We start from the raw sequence: 16,571 nt of genomic DNA on the forward strand, positions 1-16,571 counted from the left end.
TAAATAAAAGGCATTGATCCAGTTTTGATCTTATTTACCATGACCCTACTGAAAATACCGTGAGATGATTAAAAAAATTTGACTAGTTACCAAAATATTAAGGAATCACTGTTAACTTTATTGGCAATAAAACTGTCACAGTGGTTTTATAAATTTTATTTATTTTGTAGATACACAATGAAATGCTTAAGGAAAATATATTGAAGTACTTAACAAATATTTGCTTATTTTATTATTATTATTATTATTATTATTATATTATTATTTTAATCTTCTGGTTTCTCTTAGCCTGTACTCAAAATAAGCCTGAAACCCAGAACTTCACATTGACAACTGACAGACAGAAGTCTAAGAGAAGCTATGCACTTCTGTATGGAGAAGTAAAATACAGTACTTTTCAGGTTAGAGTGAGTGGTGGAAATTCTTTCTCTCTTTTTTTCTGTTCTGTCCCAGAGCCTAGGCGATCCTGTAGCACCAGTGCCAACAGTGCACATAAAATGGGATCCAAGCAGAACACTTCTCTTTGACTACAGGCTCTCTGATCCCAATCATATGGGAAGCAAGCATCCTGTTGGTCTTTCATTCAGGGAGACAGACATAGTTGTGGGAAGTGCCCATAAGAGCAAGGTAACTAAGTCCCAATGACTAGTAAGAAGACAAGGAAAAGGCCCCCTTGGAACATAAAAATGTTGCAGACATAGCTGAGATACACAAGCAATCCCATGAATTTGTATATAAACTAAGCTCCTATACAGGCTGCAGATGCCTGAATCTAAAAGTAAAGAGTATATCCAAATCTTTGAGGACAAAAGTGTGCATTAAACTGCCACAGACACTCCAAATCATCCACACTAATGCCTGTGTGGGATAGATAATAATCACACCAGAAATATTTTTAAATCACATTGATGTGCAAAGGAAAACCAACAGGGGGCAGGTAGGACCTATGGCTGAACCCATCCAGGTCATATAAAAACCCAAAAATCAGCTTTATCCATAGGATGTATTCAAGATCTGGAGTCCCATATTACTCCGTTAACCAGAATATAATGCCACAGTGTCTGACAAATAAAAGGAAATGGAAAATCTTAACATCTCCAAAAAAAAAAAAAAAAAAAAGATAGCTAACATAGGTCATTAAAATATAATTTAAAAACATATATATAATTTTAAAACCTCATGGAAAATGAAGATGTTCATCTCAACAAAGTGGTACATCTACCAGTAATATTAATAAATTATGCATCCTTCTCTAATTGTCCTCAGGCAGTAAGAAGCCAAGGCTATTGTGGACATGGGGAGTCTTGTTCCCAATTAAATTAAGGTCATTAATAGGGAAAGTAAGAATGGACAATGAGTGGTGAACTAGTAGTCTTTGCCTCAATTCCTCATATTTCCCAGTCCTGTGGTCCTAAATTAAAGTTATCTGTATCTTTACAAAGATGAAGGTAGGAAGACAGACAACAGATTCTTTACCATAAAATATATATATATGCAATAAAGTGTATATATATATGTGTGTGTGTGTGTGTGTGTGTGTGTGTGTGTATATCATACATGTATAGATTAAAGCAAAAATCAGTATTTCACTTGAAGGATAATACTATCAGTTCCAAAGATATTATTTTATACATCATAACAAAGAAAAAATGTTGCCAACTAATACAATGATTTGTTACTGATTTGTATTCCATACTCATTAAAAGTTATCCTTCAGTCTAATTTTTGACACATATTACTTTTGTAACTACATGAAAACCAAAGCTGCTAAAATAAATCATTTATTTCTAAGGCAATGATAACAAATGTCACCTAGAGATCATCCTTTCAGAAATGTTAAAATATGAAAATTAAATATTTGTCTATCCAAAACCTTATTTACGAGACCGGACAATTTCCATCATTGTTAGGTCTCTCATGTATATTTCTCAGGATGCCTCTTTTGCACCACAGAGATAACTTTCTCAAGAGAAACAACCAAATATGCAGTCATATCTCATTTTCTCTCATTTTCAAGCCATTCTGTAAATGAAATTCTCATTTTTGACTTGTTTCTTTTTTTATTCCACAGTGCCATTCATCCCTGCCAATGTGCATAGCTGCCCATATGGTGCAGTACCCCCCTGTACATATATACCCCAACTTATCAATCCTTCATTTGATGAACATGGGATCTATTTCCTGTGCTTTGTTCCAGAATTCTCAGATTTCTTCTGCAACACAAGTAGGAGTTTCCTCAGGGTATTGACCTGGATGTGAAATTGCTCACTCCAGATGGTCGTTTTTCTTCTTCTTACTGAAAGATGTAGCTGTTCTCTTCCTCCCCGGCCCATGAATATCCTGAGTGGACACAAGTCCCATCCCTCCTTAATCTAATGGATGTAACATCTCTGATAGTTGACCTTCAGAGGGAAGGGAAAGAGGATGGAGAAATGGAGTGCCTCCGAGCCAACAGAGTGTGACTTTGAGGACAGCCCAAGGAACCAAAGGCAGACAGGGCTTAAGGCAAGAGGCACCACTCCCATTGGCTCCGTTGAGCAAAGGTGTGAGCAGAGCTGGGAAGGAAGCTAGGGTCTCAGGCGACAGCTTACCTGATGTCACAAAATTTTCTGAGGTCATTTCCATGGAACATGTAAATGAAAGAAACAATAGTGTTTTATTGTGAAAAGGCAAGTCTTATTTATCCAACGCAAAAAGGAAGCTCTCCGGAAGTAGCTTGCTCCCCATGCCCAGTCTTTTGTAATGGGTCTTCCACAGCTATAGATGGCCTCCTTGGCCACAGATGCTAAGGTACTGGTGATTTCCTCAGCACACTCTGCTGACTGCATGACAACTCCTCTTATTCAATGCGAAAAGGAAGCTCTCCAGAAGTAGCTTGCTACCCATGACCAGTCTCTTGTAATGGTCTTTTATGGCTATAGATGTCCTCCCTGGTCACAAATGCTAGGGTACCAGTGATGTCCTCAGCACACTCTGCTGACAGCATGAGAGCCTCCTCCACTACCGACCTCCACTCTGCTCCTACCTGACCTACTGTGGGCTTTATCATTTATTAGAAAGAGCCTGTTTCACTGAAACTTGGACTTTCAGACACTTGTAATGCAGTCTGTGCATTATAGAGAGCTTGAAGGTCTGAACAGAAAACCATATGGAGAGCTCAATTTCAGGATCCTGGAAATGAGTAAGGATGGTACACCATGAAGCTATCCCACAGACAATGAGGAAAGAAAGAGATTCTTAATTTTGAACCTCACTTAATTCACTCATGGATTCTGGTTCAAAAGCCTACTGATCATATCACTTGTTGCCAAAAACGAAAAACAAAACAAACAAACAAACAAAAAAAACACACGAACAAAAACAAAACCACAAGGCCCCCAAACCAGTACAAACTTCTAAGTGTGGTATTTGACTGGTGTGGCAATATGGACCCACCCATTTCACAATCTTACCATCTCCTTCCCGGCCATGCTGCATTGCAGCCAAACTCGACTAGAGACTGTCTCTTGGATGTTCCCTCTTTTCCTGTAAGCTGTGGTACTGGAAAAGTATCGCTCATATTCTGCCCCAAGCTGCAGTCTTTCTACCCTTAACACAGCTCATCTCCCTATAAAGACTGCACACTCCCTATGGCTTTGGTTCACCAGGCTGCACACCCCACTCACCCTACCCTGTCCAGAGCAAAGAAACGGACACATAGTAGGCACAAAGTCAATGTTTACTTAAAAAATAATGAATCAGGGGTTCATCTGGTATCTGGGTGGTTCTGTTGGTTGAGAATCCAACTCTTGGTTTCAGCTCAGGTCCTACTCTCAGGGTCATGAGATCAGAGAACCGTCAGGCTCCATGCTCAGTGGGGAATCTGCTTAGGGTTCTCTCTCTCCCTGTCACTCTACCCTTCCCTGATTGCTCTCTCTAAAACAAATACATAAATCTTAAAAGAAAATGATGAATGATCAGATACTGTCCTATCAAACTAGAACACCTTGAGATACAAAGGCTAAGTCACTTAATTGTGCATTCTCTCATCCTTCTTTATGCCCCCACGTGTATGAACAGCACCACCATCTCCGTGCCCAGGAGAAGATGTGTCATTTCATATTCTTGATTATCCCTCACTCATCTAATCCTTCCCATGTTCTCTGGGGTCTATGCTCATGTCCCCTCTATGTGCCATATTGTTCAGGGCTTTTATCATCTGTCTCTCCCCTATGTGGCCAGACTCCCAATGGGTTTCTCTGATTCCAGTTTTCCCATACATACTCAGGCAGTGGCCATTCTAAGCACAGGTGTGGACAAGTCCCTCCTTCATGCCCTACATCTCTGTAGGTCGTGTCCCATGACTACCTGAGCAGATCCTGCCCCCTTCATCTCCTGTCCAATGACCCTGAGCTGTGAGCGTCCTGAACTCCCCCAGCAGTCTCCACACTGTGAGACTGCATCTGGGCATGTACCCCCACTCTGCCCCACTGTTTATATATACCAGGTATTATCACAGGGCATGTACTAGGCATTTAATTGTTTCAAGAAAGGAATAAATTGACCCACTTTGAGAAAATTATGTTTCCCTATTTTGAAGTGGGTGGGTGAACGGTGTTGACATCTGAAATCCATACTAGTTGATATCCTTGAGTTCCATGAATGGCTCACGTGTGTTGCCTCGGAGACCAGACGAAGCTGCACAAGATGGGCTGGGACAAGGAAACCAACCCTGGATTATGGCACCCTACCTGACCTTGTCCTAGACAAGCTCCTCCTCAGTGTTTGAGATAACCTGCAAAACAAGACAGAACAAACCTAGTCATAACAAGTACCATGTAGTGACAACATTTAGTTACATAAGTGACATTTTCCAATAAAAAGAGCTGGGACTTCCTGGGGAAGCAGTTGATTACAGAGCTGGGATGCGGAAAATATGACTTTTGAACATCTGGATATTCCAGAAATGCTACAAGAAACGATGGGGCTTGTTGAAGGAACTCGGGAAACAGCATAAAGGAGTCTGCACTGATCTTAGTTAGAATAGCCACAGCACAAAAAGAAAAGCTGATTATAACCCAGAGAATGAATATCCATGTCATAAATAAATAATGGAATAAACACATAAATGAGGGAGAAAGCCTACCGCTTCCTAACAGTGGATTCTAATTAATACAGACAGAGTGAATCAGGGAAACAAATTCATTAGGGAAATACCACAAGCATAATGGGTACAGACAAAATCTACTTATGAACGTTAAAAATGGGGGGGGGGCAAACAACTAGGGGAAACTAGGTTTTTGCAAAGAAATAACCAGTAAATGCAGTGTGGGATCTTGGAAACAAAATGCCACTGCAATCCAAGTGTTTATCTGAGTCACTATTATGTATCTGACAATTTACTATGAGAGGGGGCTGGAGAAGAAATCTATGGGAACTGTACAATTGTTTGCCAATTTTTCGACAAGTCTCATTTTTTTTTTTTTTAAGAGTACGCCTTTCTGTCTTTGAAATGAGTGATCAGAATCACCCCCAAGTGCTGAGGAAAAACACAGGTCAGCTGCAAGAAAGACACTGTACAGTAACCTCTGAGTGTATCTTTGTCCAAATCACTCCTGGCCTCAGAGCCCCCAGCTCTTTCCTCTGCACCAAGCTCAATAGCAGTACTGCTTCTGGTTGTGAGGATCAGGTGTATGCACACAGGATGGCATCGACCAGGTAAGAAACATGCCTTTCAGCTTCCTTCCTGAGGGGCCAAGCATGTCCCTGTCCTCAGAGCCCAACCCTATCATGTTCATACCACCCCTTTTTGTCTGCCCTGCTCATTGCCTGTGTCACCCAGGGTTCAGCAGGTGCAACGGTCTGCAGTAAGTGTAAAGGGTGAGTGAAACAGTGTGCAACCCCTTCTACTGGAGGGCACGGTCCTCAGGGTGGGGGGTGAAGATAGTGCTCCCCTCCTCTGAAAACGGAAACACTCTAAGCAGGAGGTAAGGGAAGTCAGTCCACCCACCTGGACCCTTTCTGGGTGAGGCTGAGGCTTATGTACTCCTGCAGCAGGGAACCACACCCTCGTTCCTTGAGGCTGCCCTGATTCTCCCTTTTGTCTCCCCATGGGGTTCCCTGTGACTTCAGGAATGATGCGTTTTCCCATATTCTGCTAAGAAGGTAAAGCCTTTCGGTGGGCATTCTCTCCTTGTCCTTACTCGTCCTCGGGGCTTTGGCCTGAACCGGCGAGAGTCTCTGGTGTCCATCTGGTTTGCTTGTGCTGCCTGCATCGGGACTGGCCCAGATGGAGGGTCCTGCGTCCGAACCGTCCACAGTGTTGCCAACAGGCCTGCTGTCTGTGCCGCCAACTGTGGCCCCCTTCATGCTAGCCTGCAGAGTTCCTGCTGCCCCTGGGGCCACCCTGCGATCCATCCTTGGAGGGGCTGGGCTAAGGACAGACGGCGTGTTCCTGCGCAGACAGTACGAGGCCTGTGCTCGGTTTCCTTCCCCACCTGTGTAGGCCAGGGAGGCAGCCAGGGACACATCGCTGAGCACAGAAAGGCTGCTGCCGTTGACCTGATCTTGATCCCCTTGTCCGTGGAGCTCCATGGCCTGTGTTGAGAGAAGAAACAGGAAAGTGGAGAAGACAGTGAGGGGAGGAGGGATGGTCACCTAAGCTAAGCTCCTGCAGGGCTGTAACTGGGAGAACCTGTGAGGTCCTCAAGTCCGGTGCACGCAGGAGGCAGGAGCACTGGGAGGCCATGAGGGCAGGGGGGCTGTGCCCACAGGGAGGCTGTGGCACAGGAAGGCGGTACAGGAAGGCCATGTAGGAAGGCCATTCAAGCAAGGAGGCCCTGCCATGGGGAGGCCTCCTAGCACCTCCATGATGGTCACTCGAGTTCTGTGCAGACACAGTTGTGCTGCCGGGAGGGTTCTCCCGCATTCAGAGGGCACCCTCAGAGGGCCGTTTGACACACTGGTCTTAGCATTTCTGCACAACAGATTCTGGGGTGGGTGGTGGGGAGACTGCTGGCCAAGCTGTGCTCAGTGTACACTCTCATACAGAGCACAAGCTGTGCACACCTGCTATGCTGCTCACGAACAGAGCTCCGTATGCGGCTCCAGCTAAGGAAGGACTGCCACACGCTTGCCAGTGTCCCGTGACACATGCGCCGGCCTGGATTGTGGTAGCAACTCGTCCAGGGTGGACTGGACAGAGAAGGTGCTGTTGGGGGCACTGCAACATCAGCCATGACATCAGAGGAGCCGGCATGTGAGGGGCCACAGGTGTTCACAAGTACTGGGACCTTTCCAGTGAGGCAAGGTCTACGCATGGTGCCTAATGGGGCCTGAGCTCTTCTGAAGGCAGTGCTTTCTCACAGGGAGTCTCAGAGAGCTGCCTGGAAGGGCCCTCACTGCTCTTCTAAGTCATCCTGGCCCCACCACCCAGAGTCCACACAAAGGCTTACAGATGGGCTCCTCCTGTCCTCCGCCTCCAGCCCGGGTATGGAGACCATGTCACCCGCAGGCTGGGCCTGGGTCCCGCTGTACGCCTCCATGGGGGGCCTCAGTAGGCCCACCAGGTCCTCCCAGCAGGCAAACACATCTTCCTTTGAATTGGAAGGAGGACACAGCTGCAGGTAGAAAGAGCGGCCTGTGGCAAGCTTCAGCTGGAATTGCTTTTTGTCGTGATTATAGATGGATAACTTCACAAACTTCAAAGGAAGCAGCCTGTTGGGCAGCAAAGAAGTGGGGGATTAGGCTGAGACAAAGGGGAAGGAACAGGGAGGCAGTCTTCCGGTCCTGTCAGAATCTATTATTTCCTAAAGGATCTGCCAAATCCTGCTCACCCAGCTCAGCCCTCCTGCCAGAGCCACATTCCTGAGACATGCCGCCGTAATTTGTAGCTAGCCCTCCGCCTGCCAGGCCTCATAGGACACCAGGCCAGCTCCTGACCACCTACTAGGACCCCCCTACTCCCCACTCTGCCATGCAAGGGATGCTGCCATGTACCCCCAACTGTCCTCCTGGCCTTGAGCCAAATATTGCCCCCTCTGATTCTGATGTGGCTGCAGGTCAAGCAGTGGTGGGCGTACCCACTCTGCACACATCCCACACAGAGGGACTCAAACTCCTGTACTTGCCTGGTCAGTTCCAAGCTCTCTGATGCCTTGAAGTCCGTTCTCTGGGTATCGGAGTCATCAGTGGCACTGGCCACACAATGTGTGGCTGGCTGAGCCAGCAGCATGACATCGGGCCCTGGCAGGTGCTGGCCAGTGTAGGCCACGCCAATCGTCACCATGTTCACGGTGTTGTGCACGTCGATCACCTCTCCCCGTCTGTTGACCTAGTGGTGTTGGAAGAACATGGCTTGGCCGTGCATTCTCTGCTGTCTTCCTCGGCCCCATTCCTCAGAGAAGAGGCTACCGCAGTTCTCGGTGTGTGGCCGAAACTCAGCAGACGGGGCTCCAGCCGTGCACCATGCGGACAACCGGGCTCATGCAAAATAAACATTGTATTAAGACCAAGAACAGCTTTCCAACTCAAAAATACCAAGGCAAGAAACCCTAAAACATAAAGGGATTAAAGGTGGGACAGTCAAGTGCAACACATGATCTGGGCTGGGAAACCCTGCTACTGAGAACGCCATGGGGATGACTGAGAAAACACACACATACACACACACTACTAGTCAAAGGGCAGGAAATCAGGCCGTGGTTACCTAAGTAAACATCCAAGTTCTTAGCAAACTCAGGAAGAATTTAGAGCTAAGGAGAACAAATGTCATCACTTACTCAATGAGGGTTGAGCGAGCAGGACAGTCCATGTCTTGAGTCTGGGTGCATTCACTGGCTGGAATCCCGCCCTCATATTTTGGGTAGCCAGGGGCTCCATGGCCCAGACCGCCCAGTCACGGCACCCAAATCCTGGGGAAGGGACCCGGCATCAGGGTCCTCGAGGGTTTTCAGGGGACTCCAAGGAAGAGCCAAGGCTGAGCAAGAGTGATAGCTGAGCGGTCACGGAGCTCTGGGTCAGGTGGCACCTATATCCTTGCACCTTCTTCCCTGCCTCACCCCTACAGGTGTAGTTGCTCATGCTGCATGGCCGGGACACACCGGATGCCACAGCCAACACCACCATCCTGAAAGCTGTGTAGACCAGAAACTCCCTGAGCTGAAAGCCTAATGACCTGGAATGTCACATCACTCCCTAGGGCTCAGTCTGCCTCTCAGGACAAGGGGTTCTTCGTGCTGCCAACATAAGTAGATTGCTGTGAGGCTCACAGGGGATGGACACCATACTGAGCTGGACCCTTTAGAGAACCACATACACATGATTGCAGGACCTGGATCCTTGAGTTCCTACAGAACATCCGGAGGGAGGGAAAGCAATGGCAAACAGCCCAACCAGCAGGACCTCATGGCACAAGTTCACCTGTCAGACCCACGGCTGGACTGATCTCCAAGAGTTATTAAGTGTTTAGTAAGGACACACACAGGACAACACCTGCCTGACAATAAGGGCATCACGTATGGCAAAGGGTGACACTGGATAAAACAGGCTGGAAAAATCATGTAGTGAAACAAACAAACAAACAAACAAACAAAAACAGTTACTTTCCTCTACCCACCTGCAAAGTCACTCAAGATATCATCACACACTCAGAACGTAATAGGTCTACAGTACTGTCATGGGCAGGAAAGAAGGAAAGGGAGGAAGAGGGGGAGCATTCATGAATCGGGGAGAATCCTGGAGAAGGGGGCATATACATGAATCAGAGAACAGGAAGGGGGAACCGTGAATCGGGGAGGAGGGGGGGACCGGACCGTGAATCGGGGAGGAGGGGAGGGGGATGGCCCTGCACCTGTATGAAGTCACTCTCAAATGTGGGGACGTCTTTCAGGAGCGTATACTCTCCCTTGCCCAGCAGCTGGTGCAGCTTCCCTACAGAGCTGTGGAACATGGGCAGCACAGGACAGCTCTGGGTGCTGGGGTCTGCTGACTCCCTGTCGCTGTCCATGGCTCCCTTGCACTAAGAGACCTGCAGAGAGATCAGAGGTTTTCTTGCCCCTGTGACTTGGGCTGTTTCCCCAGCACTGGCACACATGTGCTGGCACAGAGTTAACACCCATATCCTGCCATGGTGTGACTTTGACACAGGATCCTCTGAGCTCATATGTCCCCCACACCAGCTGGATGGGTGCCCGTCTGGGACCTGGAGGAAGGCCTCCTGTCCTTGGCTGAGGGAGGCCAGCACCAGGACACTTGCACAGCTCAGGAACCACAGGATAGGCCGGCGTGCAGACCCTTACCCTCACTCCTCAGCCACTGCCTTGTGCAGTGAACAACCTCTACAACCTTGTGGACAGGCCTGGCCTCAGAGACCCCAAACTTTCATTTTCCCACTCTCCCTGGCCCAGGCCTCTGACCTTCACTGCGGATTCACTGCATCCAAGAAAAGTGGCCATCACTTCTGTTTAAACAAAGACAGTCACCTGATCTGAGCTTTTCATTACTTCTCCCCCTCGGGAAGGCTTTCCATTTAGACAACTGTCCCCCCCCATTCTGGGTCAGGATTAGGACCAACCCCACCCTGACCCTGAACCCAGCTGAGGTCCACTTAGACCACTGTCCCTTCCCTCCTGGGTCAGGGTCAGGATCAAGCCCACCCCGACCCCAGCTGAGTTCCTATTCTGGTAAGGCTCTCTCCTACAGCCTTCCTGCCCTCGCCTCCTTAGGGGATCTGCACTCTGAACCTGGGTCCTGATGAGGTTCTGCCCCAGCCCACCCCAGGGGTCTCCTCCTGAGGCTCTCCCACGAAGCACGGGTCGGGCTCACCTAACCCTGGTCTACGTCATGGTCTTGGCGCGTCCACCCCACCGTCACATCCCGACCTGGTCTAGGTCACGGTCCTGGAGCGGCCACCCGACTGTCCCACCCCACCTCGTCCAGATCATGGTCTTGGCATGGCCACCGCACTATCAGTCCCCCGCCCAGGCACCCCTCCCTGCGCCCCGCAGTCCCGTGGGGCCAACGAGGACTGACCCCTGGCCTCCGGGTGGGCACCGGCGGGCCGCAGCAGACCCGACCTCTGGAATCCCAAGTGCACCGGCCGCTCCAGCGGCCAGGGCGCCCCCGCCCTGCCCCGAACACGCTCTCGGCCCGCGGTGCCCTGGAAGCCCTGTCTCCGCCCCACACAGGCCGCCCTTCAGCTCTGTCATTGTGAGCTGGAGCCGTCACACAGCACTGTGCCCTCATCCCCGCAGCCGCCCCTCCGCACAAACACCTGCCACCCACCAGGGACGCACCCAGCGCAGGGCGCGCAGATGCAGTCGCTGCCCGCGCAGGGAAGGGCAGCCCGCAGCGGGCCGGCGAGGAGCGCGCAGGAGCGGATGCCTGCGGGAAGGCCTCAAACTCCGCCCGGTTCAGGGCGGGACCCGAGGGCTGGAGCACCAGAGCCAGGGCCGCCAACTGTGCGTCTGCCCCTTTAAGAGCGGGCCAGCAGCTGCGCAAGCGCAGTCACCGCCTTGCAAGTGTGGTAGGTCAGAGCGCATGCGCAGAAGTAGAGGGCACAATGAATGTTTCTAGGGTTTGGTGCTGGAGGGAGCAGGAGCCGGGAACCGAGCCTTCCTGGGTTTACAGAAAAGGCGGCACAAGGGTGTCCCCGCTTGTCCGGGTGCCCTGCTCCTTTGCATCTCCTGGCATTGTGCGCTAAAGCTGAAGCAGGTCCCTGATGTTATCCCTCCAGGACTGGGTCAAGTAGGGTCAAGGTCGTCTCAGGAATAGAACCGGAAAACTAGCTAAGGCACAGCATCTAAGCAGTGTTTGTGAACAACCAGACAGGGTAGAAACGTTCTGTGTTCCGATGACTTCAGGGTCTTTCTTGTGTCTCTGGAGATCAAAACCCCTTGTCTTGTACAAACTGAGCAGATGGACCGCGTGGAAAGCAGGCATTTGAAGAACTGCTGGAGGAGCTCGTAGCCCTGGTTCATCTGAATCCACAAGCCCCAACAGCTGACCAGTTCCATGCATTCTTCAAGTGAGTCTCTGTGGCCGCAGCCCTCAGGAGAACCAGGAATAGAACATGCACTGACCTACTTTGAGGCGACTTTATTTCAGGGAACAGCAGAGTCGCATCTACCCACACACAGCCTGCTCTAGAGTACCGCCAACCCGTGGGGGAGTCCCCGCGCCAATCCTCCCTGCAGAACAAACAGGGACTCCTAGGGGACCATGCACAGTAAGTCCAAGGAGCATGGCTTCTCCTCTCCCCAAAGAATGCCAAGTACAAAGCTAGGACTAGCCCAGGCTCAGGCTACTTCTGTCAGAGAGGGCTCTTCAGACTCTGTGGGGCTGGGGCTGGCTATTGGTGAGGACTGAAGTTGTCCTCACTGCAGTCCCCTACCCTCCCTGGATCGTGCTCCCAGGCACACCAAGCAGGGGTGGACAGGATGATATCTTAGGAGCTGGTTCTTCCCTGATGTTCTCTATTCTTCATTCTCTATTTTATTTGTCTTGGTTCTAATATTTTATGATTCCCTTCTTTATGCTAGTGCATTAGTTTTCCCTATTTACTACCCGTTACATGTTTATATCCTTTAACATCTCCCTAACCCCACTTCCCACCCATGTTCATCACCAATCTACTCTCTTTTTTATAAATTCAGCTTTTTTAGACTTCCACATATAAATGATGTCATGCAGGGTTTATCTTTCTGTCTCAGTTATTTCATTTAGCATAATGCCCTCAAGATACACCAGTGATGCTCCAAATGTCTTCTTTCCCATGTCCAGATATATTCCATCCCATGTAAACACCACATATCCTTTATCCATCCATCCATTCATCCATTCACTGACAAGCACTTAGGTTGTGTCCATATCCTAACTATTGTGAATAATGCTTCAGTGAATATAGGAGTGAAGACTTTCTTTGAGATACTGATACCATCTCCTTTCACTGTATTTCTCAAAGTAGGATTACTGGATCACAAGGTAGTTCTTTTATCTTTCTTTTTTTTATTGTTTTAGGAACTTCCACACTATTTTCCATATTAAATGAACCAACTTACCTTTTACCAACAGTGCACAAAGGTTACATTTTCTCCACATTCTCTCCAACACTGATTGTCTCTTGTCTTCTTCATGATATCTAGTCCAACATTCCGGTCGTGTGAGGCAACATGTCATTATGGTTTTGATTTGCATTTCCCTGATGCTTGGTAATGGTCACCATCTTTTCACTTACCTGTTGACTATTTGGATACCTTCTTTGGGAAAAATTCTGTTGAGTTCCTGTACCATTTTTTTTGATCAGATTGTTGTTGTTACTGAGTTTTATATTCCATTTCATAGGCTGTGTTTTTATTTTGCTGATTGCTTCTTTTGCTGTGCAAATGCTTTTGAATTGGACGCAGTCCCACTTGTTAATTTTTACTTTTGCTACTTTTGCTTTGATGTCATATCCCAAAAAGTCATTGTTCAAACCAGTGTCAAGGAACTTCTTTCATGTTTTGTTGTTGTTGTTGTAGAAGTTTTAAGGTTTCATATCTTATGTTACATCTTTAATCCATGTCATGTAATTTTTGTGAGTGATAGAAGATAGAGGTATAAATTCATTTTTCTGTTCTATACGGCTACCCAGTTTTCCCATCGCCATTTGTTGAAGACAATATCCTTTCTCTGTTTAGTTTTCTTTGTTCCCTTGTTGAATATTAGTTGACTGTATATGAAGAAGTTTATTTCTTGGGTCTCCATTTGCTTCTTTGGCATCTATATTCACCAGAAACATTGGCTTATAGTTTTATTTTTTCTTGTAGTGTTCTTATCTGGCTTTGATGTCAGGGTGACGTTGCTCCTGTGTCATTCTGGAATCTCCCTTTGGTGAGTTTTTATGGCTACAAATTCTTTATTATCCATGGTTGTCTGTCCAAGTCAGCAGTCTCCAGTATTTTCCCAGATAGATCTCAGAGTGTTTGGGGATGATTTGGTGAATCTTACTCTTTCTAATACCTATACCTAAGTCTGTCTACCTGTAAGCAGATGTACAGATTTGTGAGCCTTCTCCCACATCCCTTGGAGTTTAGTACCAGATCCAACCACTTCCACAGAGTATGTCTCTGTGTGAATGTCTCATTATCGTTAATAAAGAGAGGGGTGTGAAGGAGGGACATCTCATGTCACCACAATGCTGACTTACATTTCACATGGATTGAAAATTATTATAACATGCTTCCATTTTAAGTCATAATAAATAATAAGTAGAGTAAAATACCAAAATTATAATACTGTGTTTTATGTTTCTCTTTATTAGAGATCTTTATAGCTTCATATGACTTATACTTACTATCCACCTTTCATTTCAACCACAAAGACTCCCTTTAGCATTTGTTGGGCATATCTAGTTGTAACAAAAGTACTAGGCTCTGCATATTGAGAGAAGAAAGAGTATTTATACACATATGACAGACTTAAAAGAGTGATAACAAGTGGACAATTGGCTATATAGTTCTGGAGCTTAAAGTTGTGGCTGATCCATAGTTAAAATTTTGCAAGATTTTAACATATAGATGATATATGAAAATACAGGGATAAATATGATTTTTCAATAAGAGTGTGTAAACACAAATAAATAATGAGCAAGCACAGAGGGAATTCAAAACATAAATTTTAAGTGATAGAAGGAGACTAAATAAATAAATAAAGAGAGGAAATAAGAGATGGGAAGACATTTATGAGATCATTAAGCAGACTGTTCTAGGGAATGAGAGGCCCTAAGGCATTGAGTGTGGAAAGTGAAGATTAAGAATTTTTCATAAAAGCTATCCACACAGATTTACTATTTTCCTGGGCAGTGTGGATTCTTTGGTCTGGGGAAAATGAACACCATTCCAGTCACGGTGGGAGAGGAAAATGGTTTTGTAAAGAATTGGAAGCAATTCTGCATGCAAAAAGTTACCCAGAAACACCTGTGTGAAGAGATTAGAAAAGGTGTGATGTTCAAAGGCTATGTGTATTTCTGTTAGATGGAAGACTTTATTGTCTAGGTGAGTTTGAAGTCTTGTGATAAGTATCCAATAGTGAACAAAAATCTGGGTGTGGTACACAAAGTGATCACTGGTAGCCTGAGGCTAGAAAGGAATGGGACTAGGGAAAATGTGGAGATACCCAGATTCAATAGGAAAAGTATGTACTGTAAGAGAGAAAGAGGATCATTGGAATCTGATAATCTTTTAAAGAAATGGAGTCAAAATAATATGCCAGATCTAATCTGGGAATTGATGTGGATTACATTTCATCTTTCCAATTCTGAGATAATGCTATCAGCTCGTTTTACTATACAGAAGTGAGGATAGGATTCAACAAAATTACAAAGGCATTTCATACTCCTTTTGGAAATTGGAACTGACAACTAATTAAAGACAAAGGTGGATTTGGCATCAAAATTAATCACTCAGCTGTTGTTTGGACCCTGATGTGTTTTGGACCCTGTTTGTTGGAAGCCAGGTTGACTTTGGGTTGAGGCTTAGCTCTGTCAGCCTAGTTGGAGATAAGAGCAAAGGAGTGACAGTTGTTAGAGTCTCAGATTGTAAAGAGCAAATAACGAGATATAAGTTAAAATTTAAAACTGCTGTTGTCATAGTTATTTCACCCATAGGGACTGATACAATGTAATATTTAGTAGTTTGCTTACCCAAATTAGTGATTTAAGACATAGTTCCATTAGGAATGACAACAAAGTCCAAAATATGGCTGAAGACAAATAAGATTTTAAAAAGTCATTATAGAAAGGAGTTAATGGGGAGTCAAGATGGCAGAGAAGTAGCAGCCTGAGACTACATCAGGTAGCAGGAGATCATCTAGATAGCTAATCTAAAGATTGCAAACACCTGCAAATCCAACGGGAGATCGCAGAGAAGAACAGCAGTTCTAGAAACAGAAAATCAACCACTTTCTGAAAGGTAAGACTGGCAGAGAAGTGAATTCAAAGCGACAGGAAGATAGACTGCGGGGGGCAGGGGCCAGCTCCCTGCAAGTGGGGGAGCAATGGAGCACTATATTAGGACTTATAGAAGTCTGATCCGCTGAGGGACATCGCTCCAGAGGCTAAACTGGAGTGAAACCCACGTGACATGAGCATGGCCTGAGGTCCTGCAGGGTTACAAAAGGATCAGGGGTGTCTAAGTGTCACCGAGCTTGCAGGTATTAGAATGGGGAAGCCGGCTACAGAGACAGAGCTGAGGAGTGAGCTCTCAGTTCGGGGTTACTTTGAATAGGTCACAGGCTTGGTGAGCTCCGAGCGTGGCCATAGGCCAGGGAGATGGGAGTAATTGGGCGCTAATTCTCTGAGGGCACACTGAGGAGTGGGGCCCCGAGCTCTCGGCTCCTCTGGGCCGGAGACTGGGAGACCACCATTTTCATTCCTATCCTCCAAACTCTACAGAAGCATTCAGGGAACAAAGGCTCCTGAAAGCAAACCCAAACTGATTACTCAGCACCGCCCCTGGTAAGGGGGGTGCAATTCTGGCTGGGGCAAAGACACTTGAGAATTACTACAACAGGCCCCTCCCCAAGAAGATCAACAAGAAATCCAGCCAGGACCAAAT

The 16,571-nt window shown here is 46.8% G+C and overlaps 1 protein-coding gene across 5 annotated transcripts; it reads right to left on the reverse strand.

The window, feature by feature from the left end:
- Positions 1 to 278: 278 nt before the first annotated feature.
- LOC131832707 (Golgi-associated RAB2 interactor protein 4-like) lies at positions 279 to 11,397 on the reverse strand. 5 transcript variants are annotated; one of them, XM_059176068.1, is made up of 6 exons: positions 11,263 to 11,397; positions 9,830 to 10,006; positions 8,109 to 8,311; positions 7,434 to 7,695; positions 6,477 to 6,576; positions 279 to 4,774 (listed from the first exon to the last, which is right to left on the reverse strand). In XM_059176068.1, exons 2-6 carry the CDS (start codon positions 9,983 to 9,985, stop codon positions 4,758 to 4,760), a joined length of 738 nt encoding a protein of 245 aa, XP_059032051.1. In that variant the 5' UTR covers positions 9,986 to 10,006; positions 11,263 to 11,397; the 3' UTR covers positions 279 to 4,757. The 5 variants fall into 5 exon arrangements, with proteins under 5 accessions (XP_059032051.1, XP_059032050.1, XP_059032046.1 ...); XM_059176067.1 differs by having other exon boundaries at positions 6,183 to 6,576; positions 11,263 to 11,396; XM_059176063.1 differs by having other exon boundaries at positions 5,990 to 6,576; positions 11,263 to 11,396.
- Positions 11,398 to 16,571: the final 5,174 nt, after the last annotated feature.

Source organism: Mustela lutreola, chromosome 5 (genome assembly GCF_030435805.1).
Source record: "Mustela lutreola isolate mMusLut2 chromosome 5, mMusLut2.pri, whole genome shotgun sequence".
NCBI lineage: Eukaryota > Metazoa > Chordata > Mammalia > Carnivora > Mustelidae > Mustela > Mustela lutreola.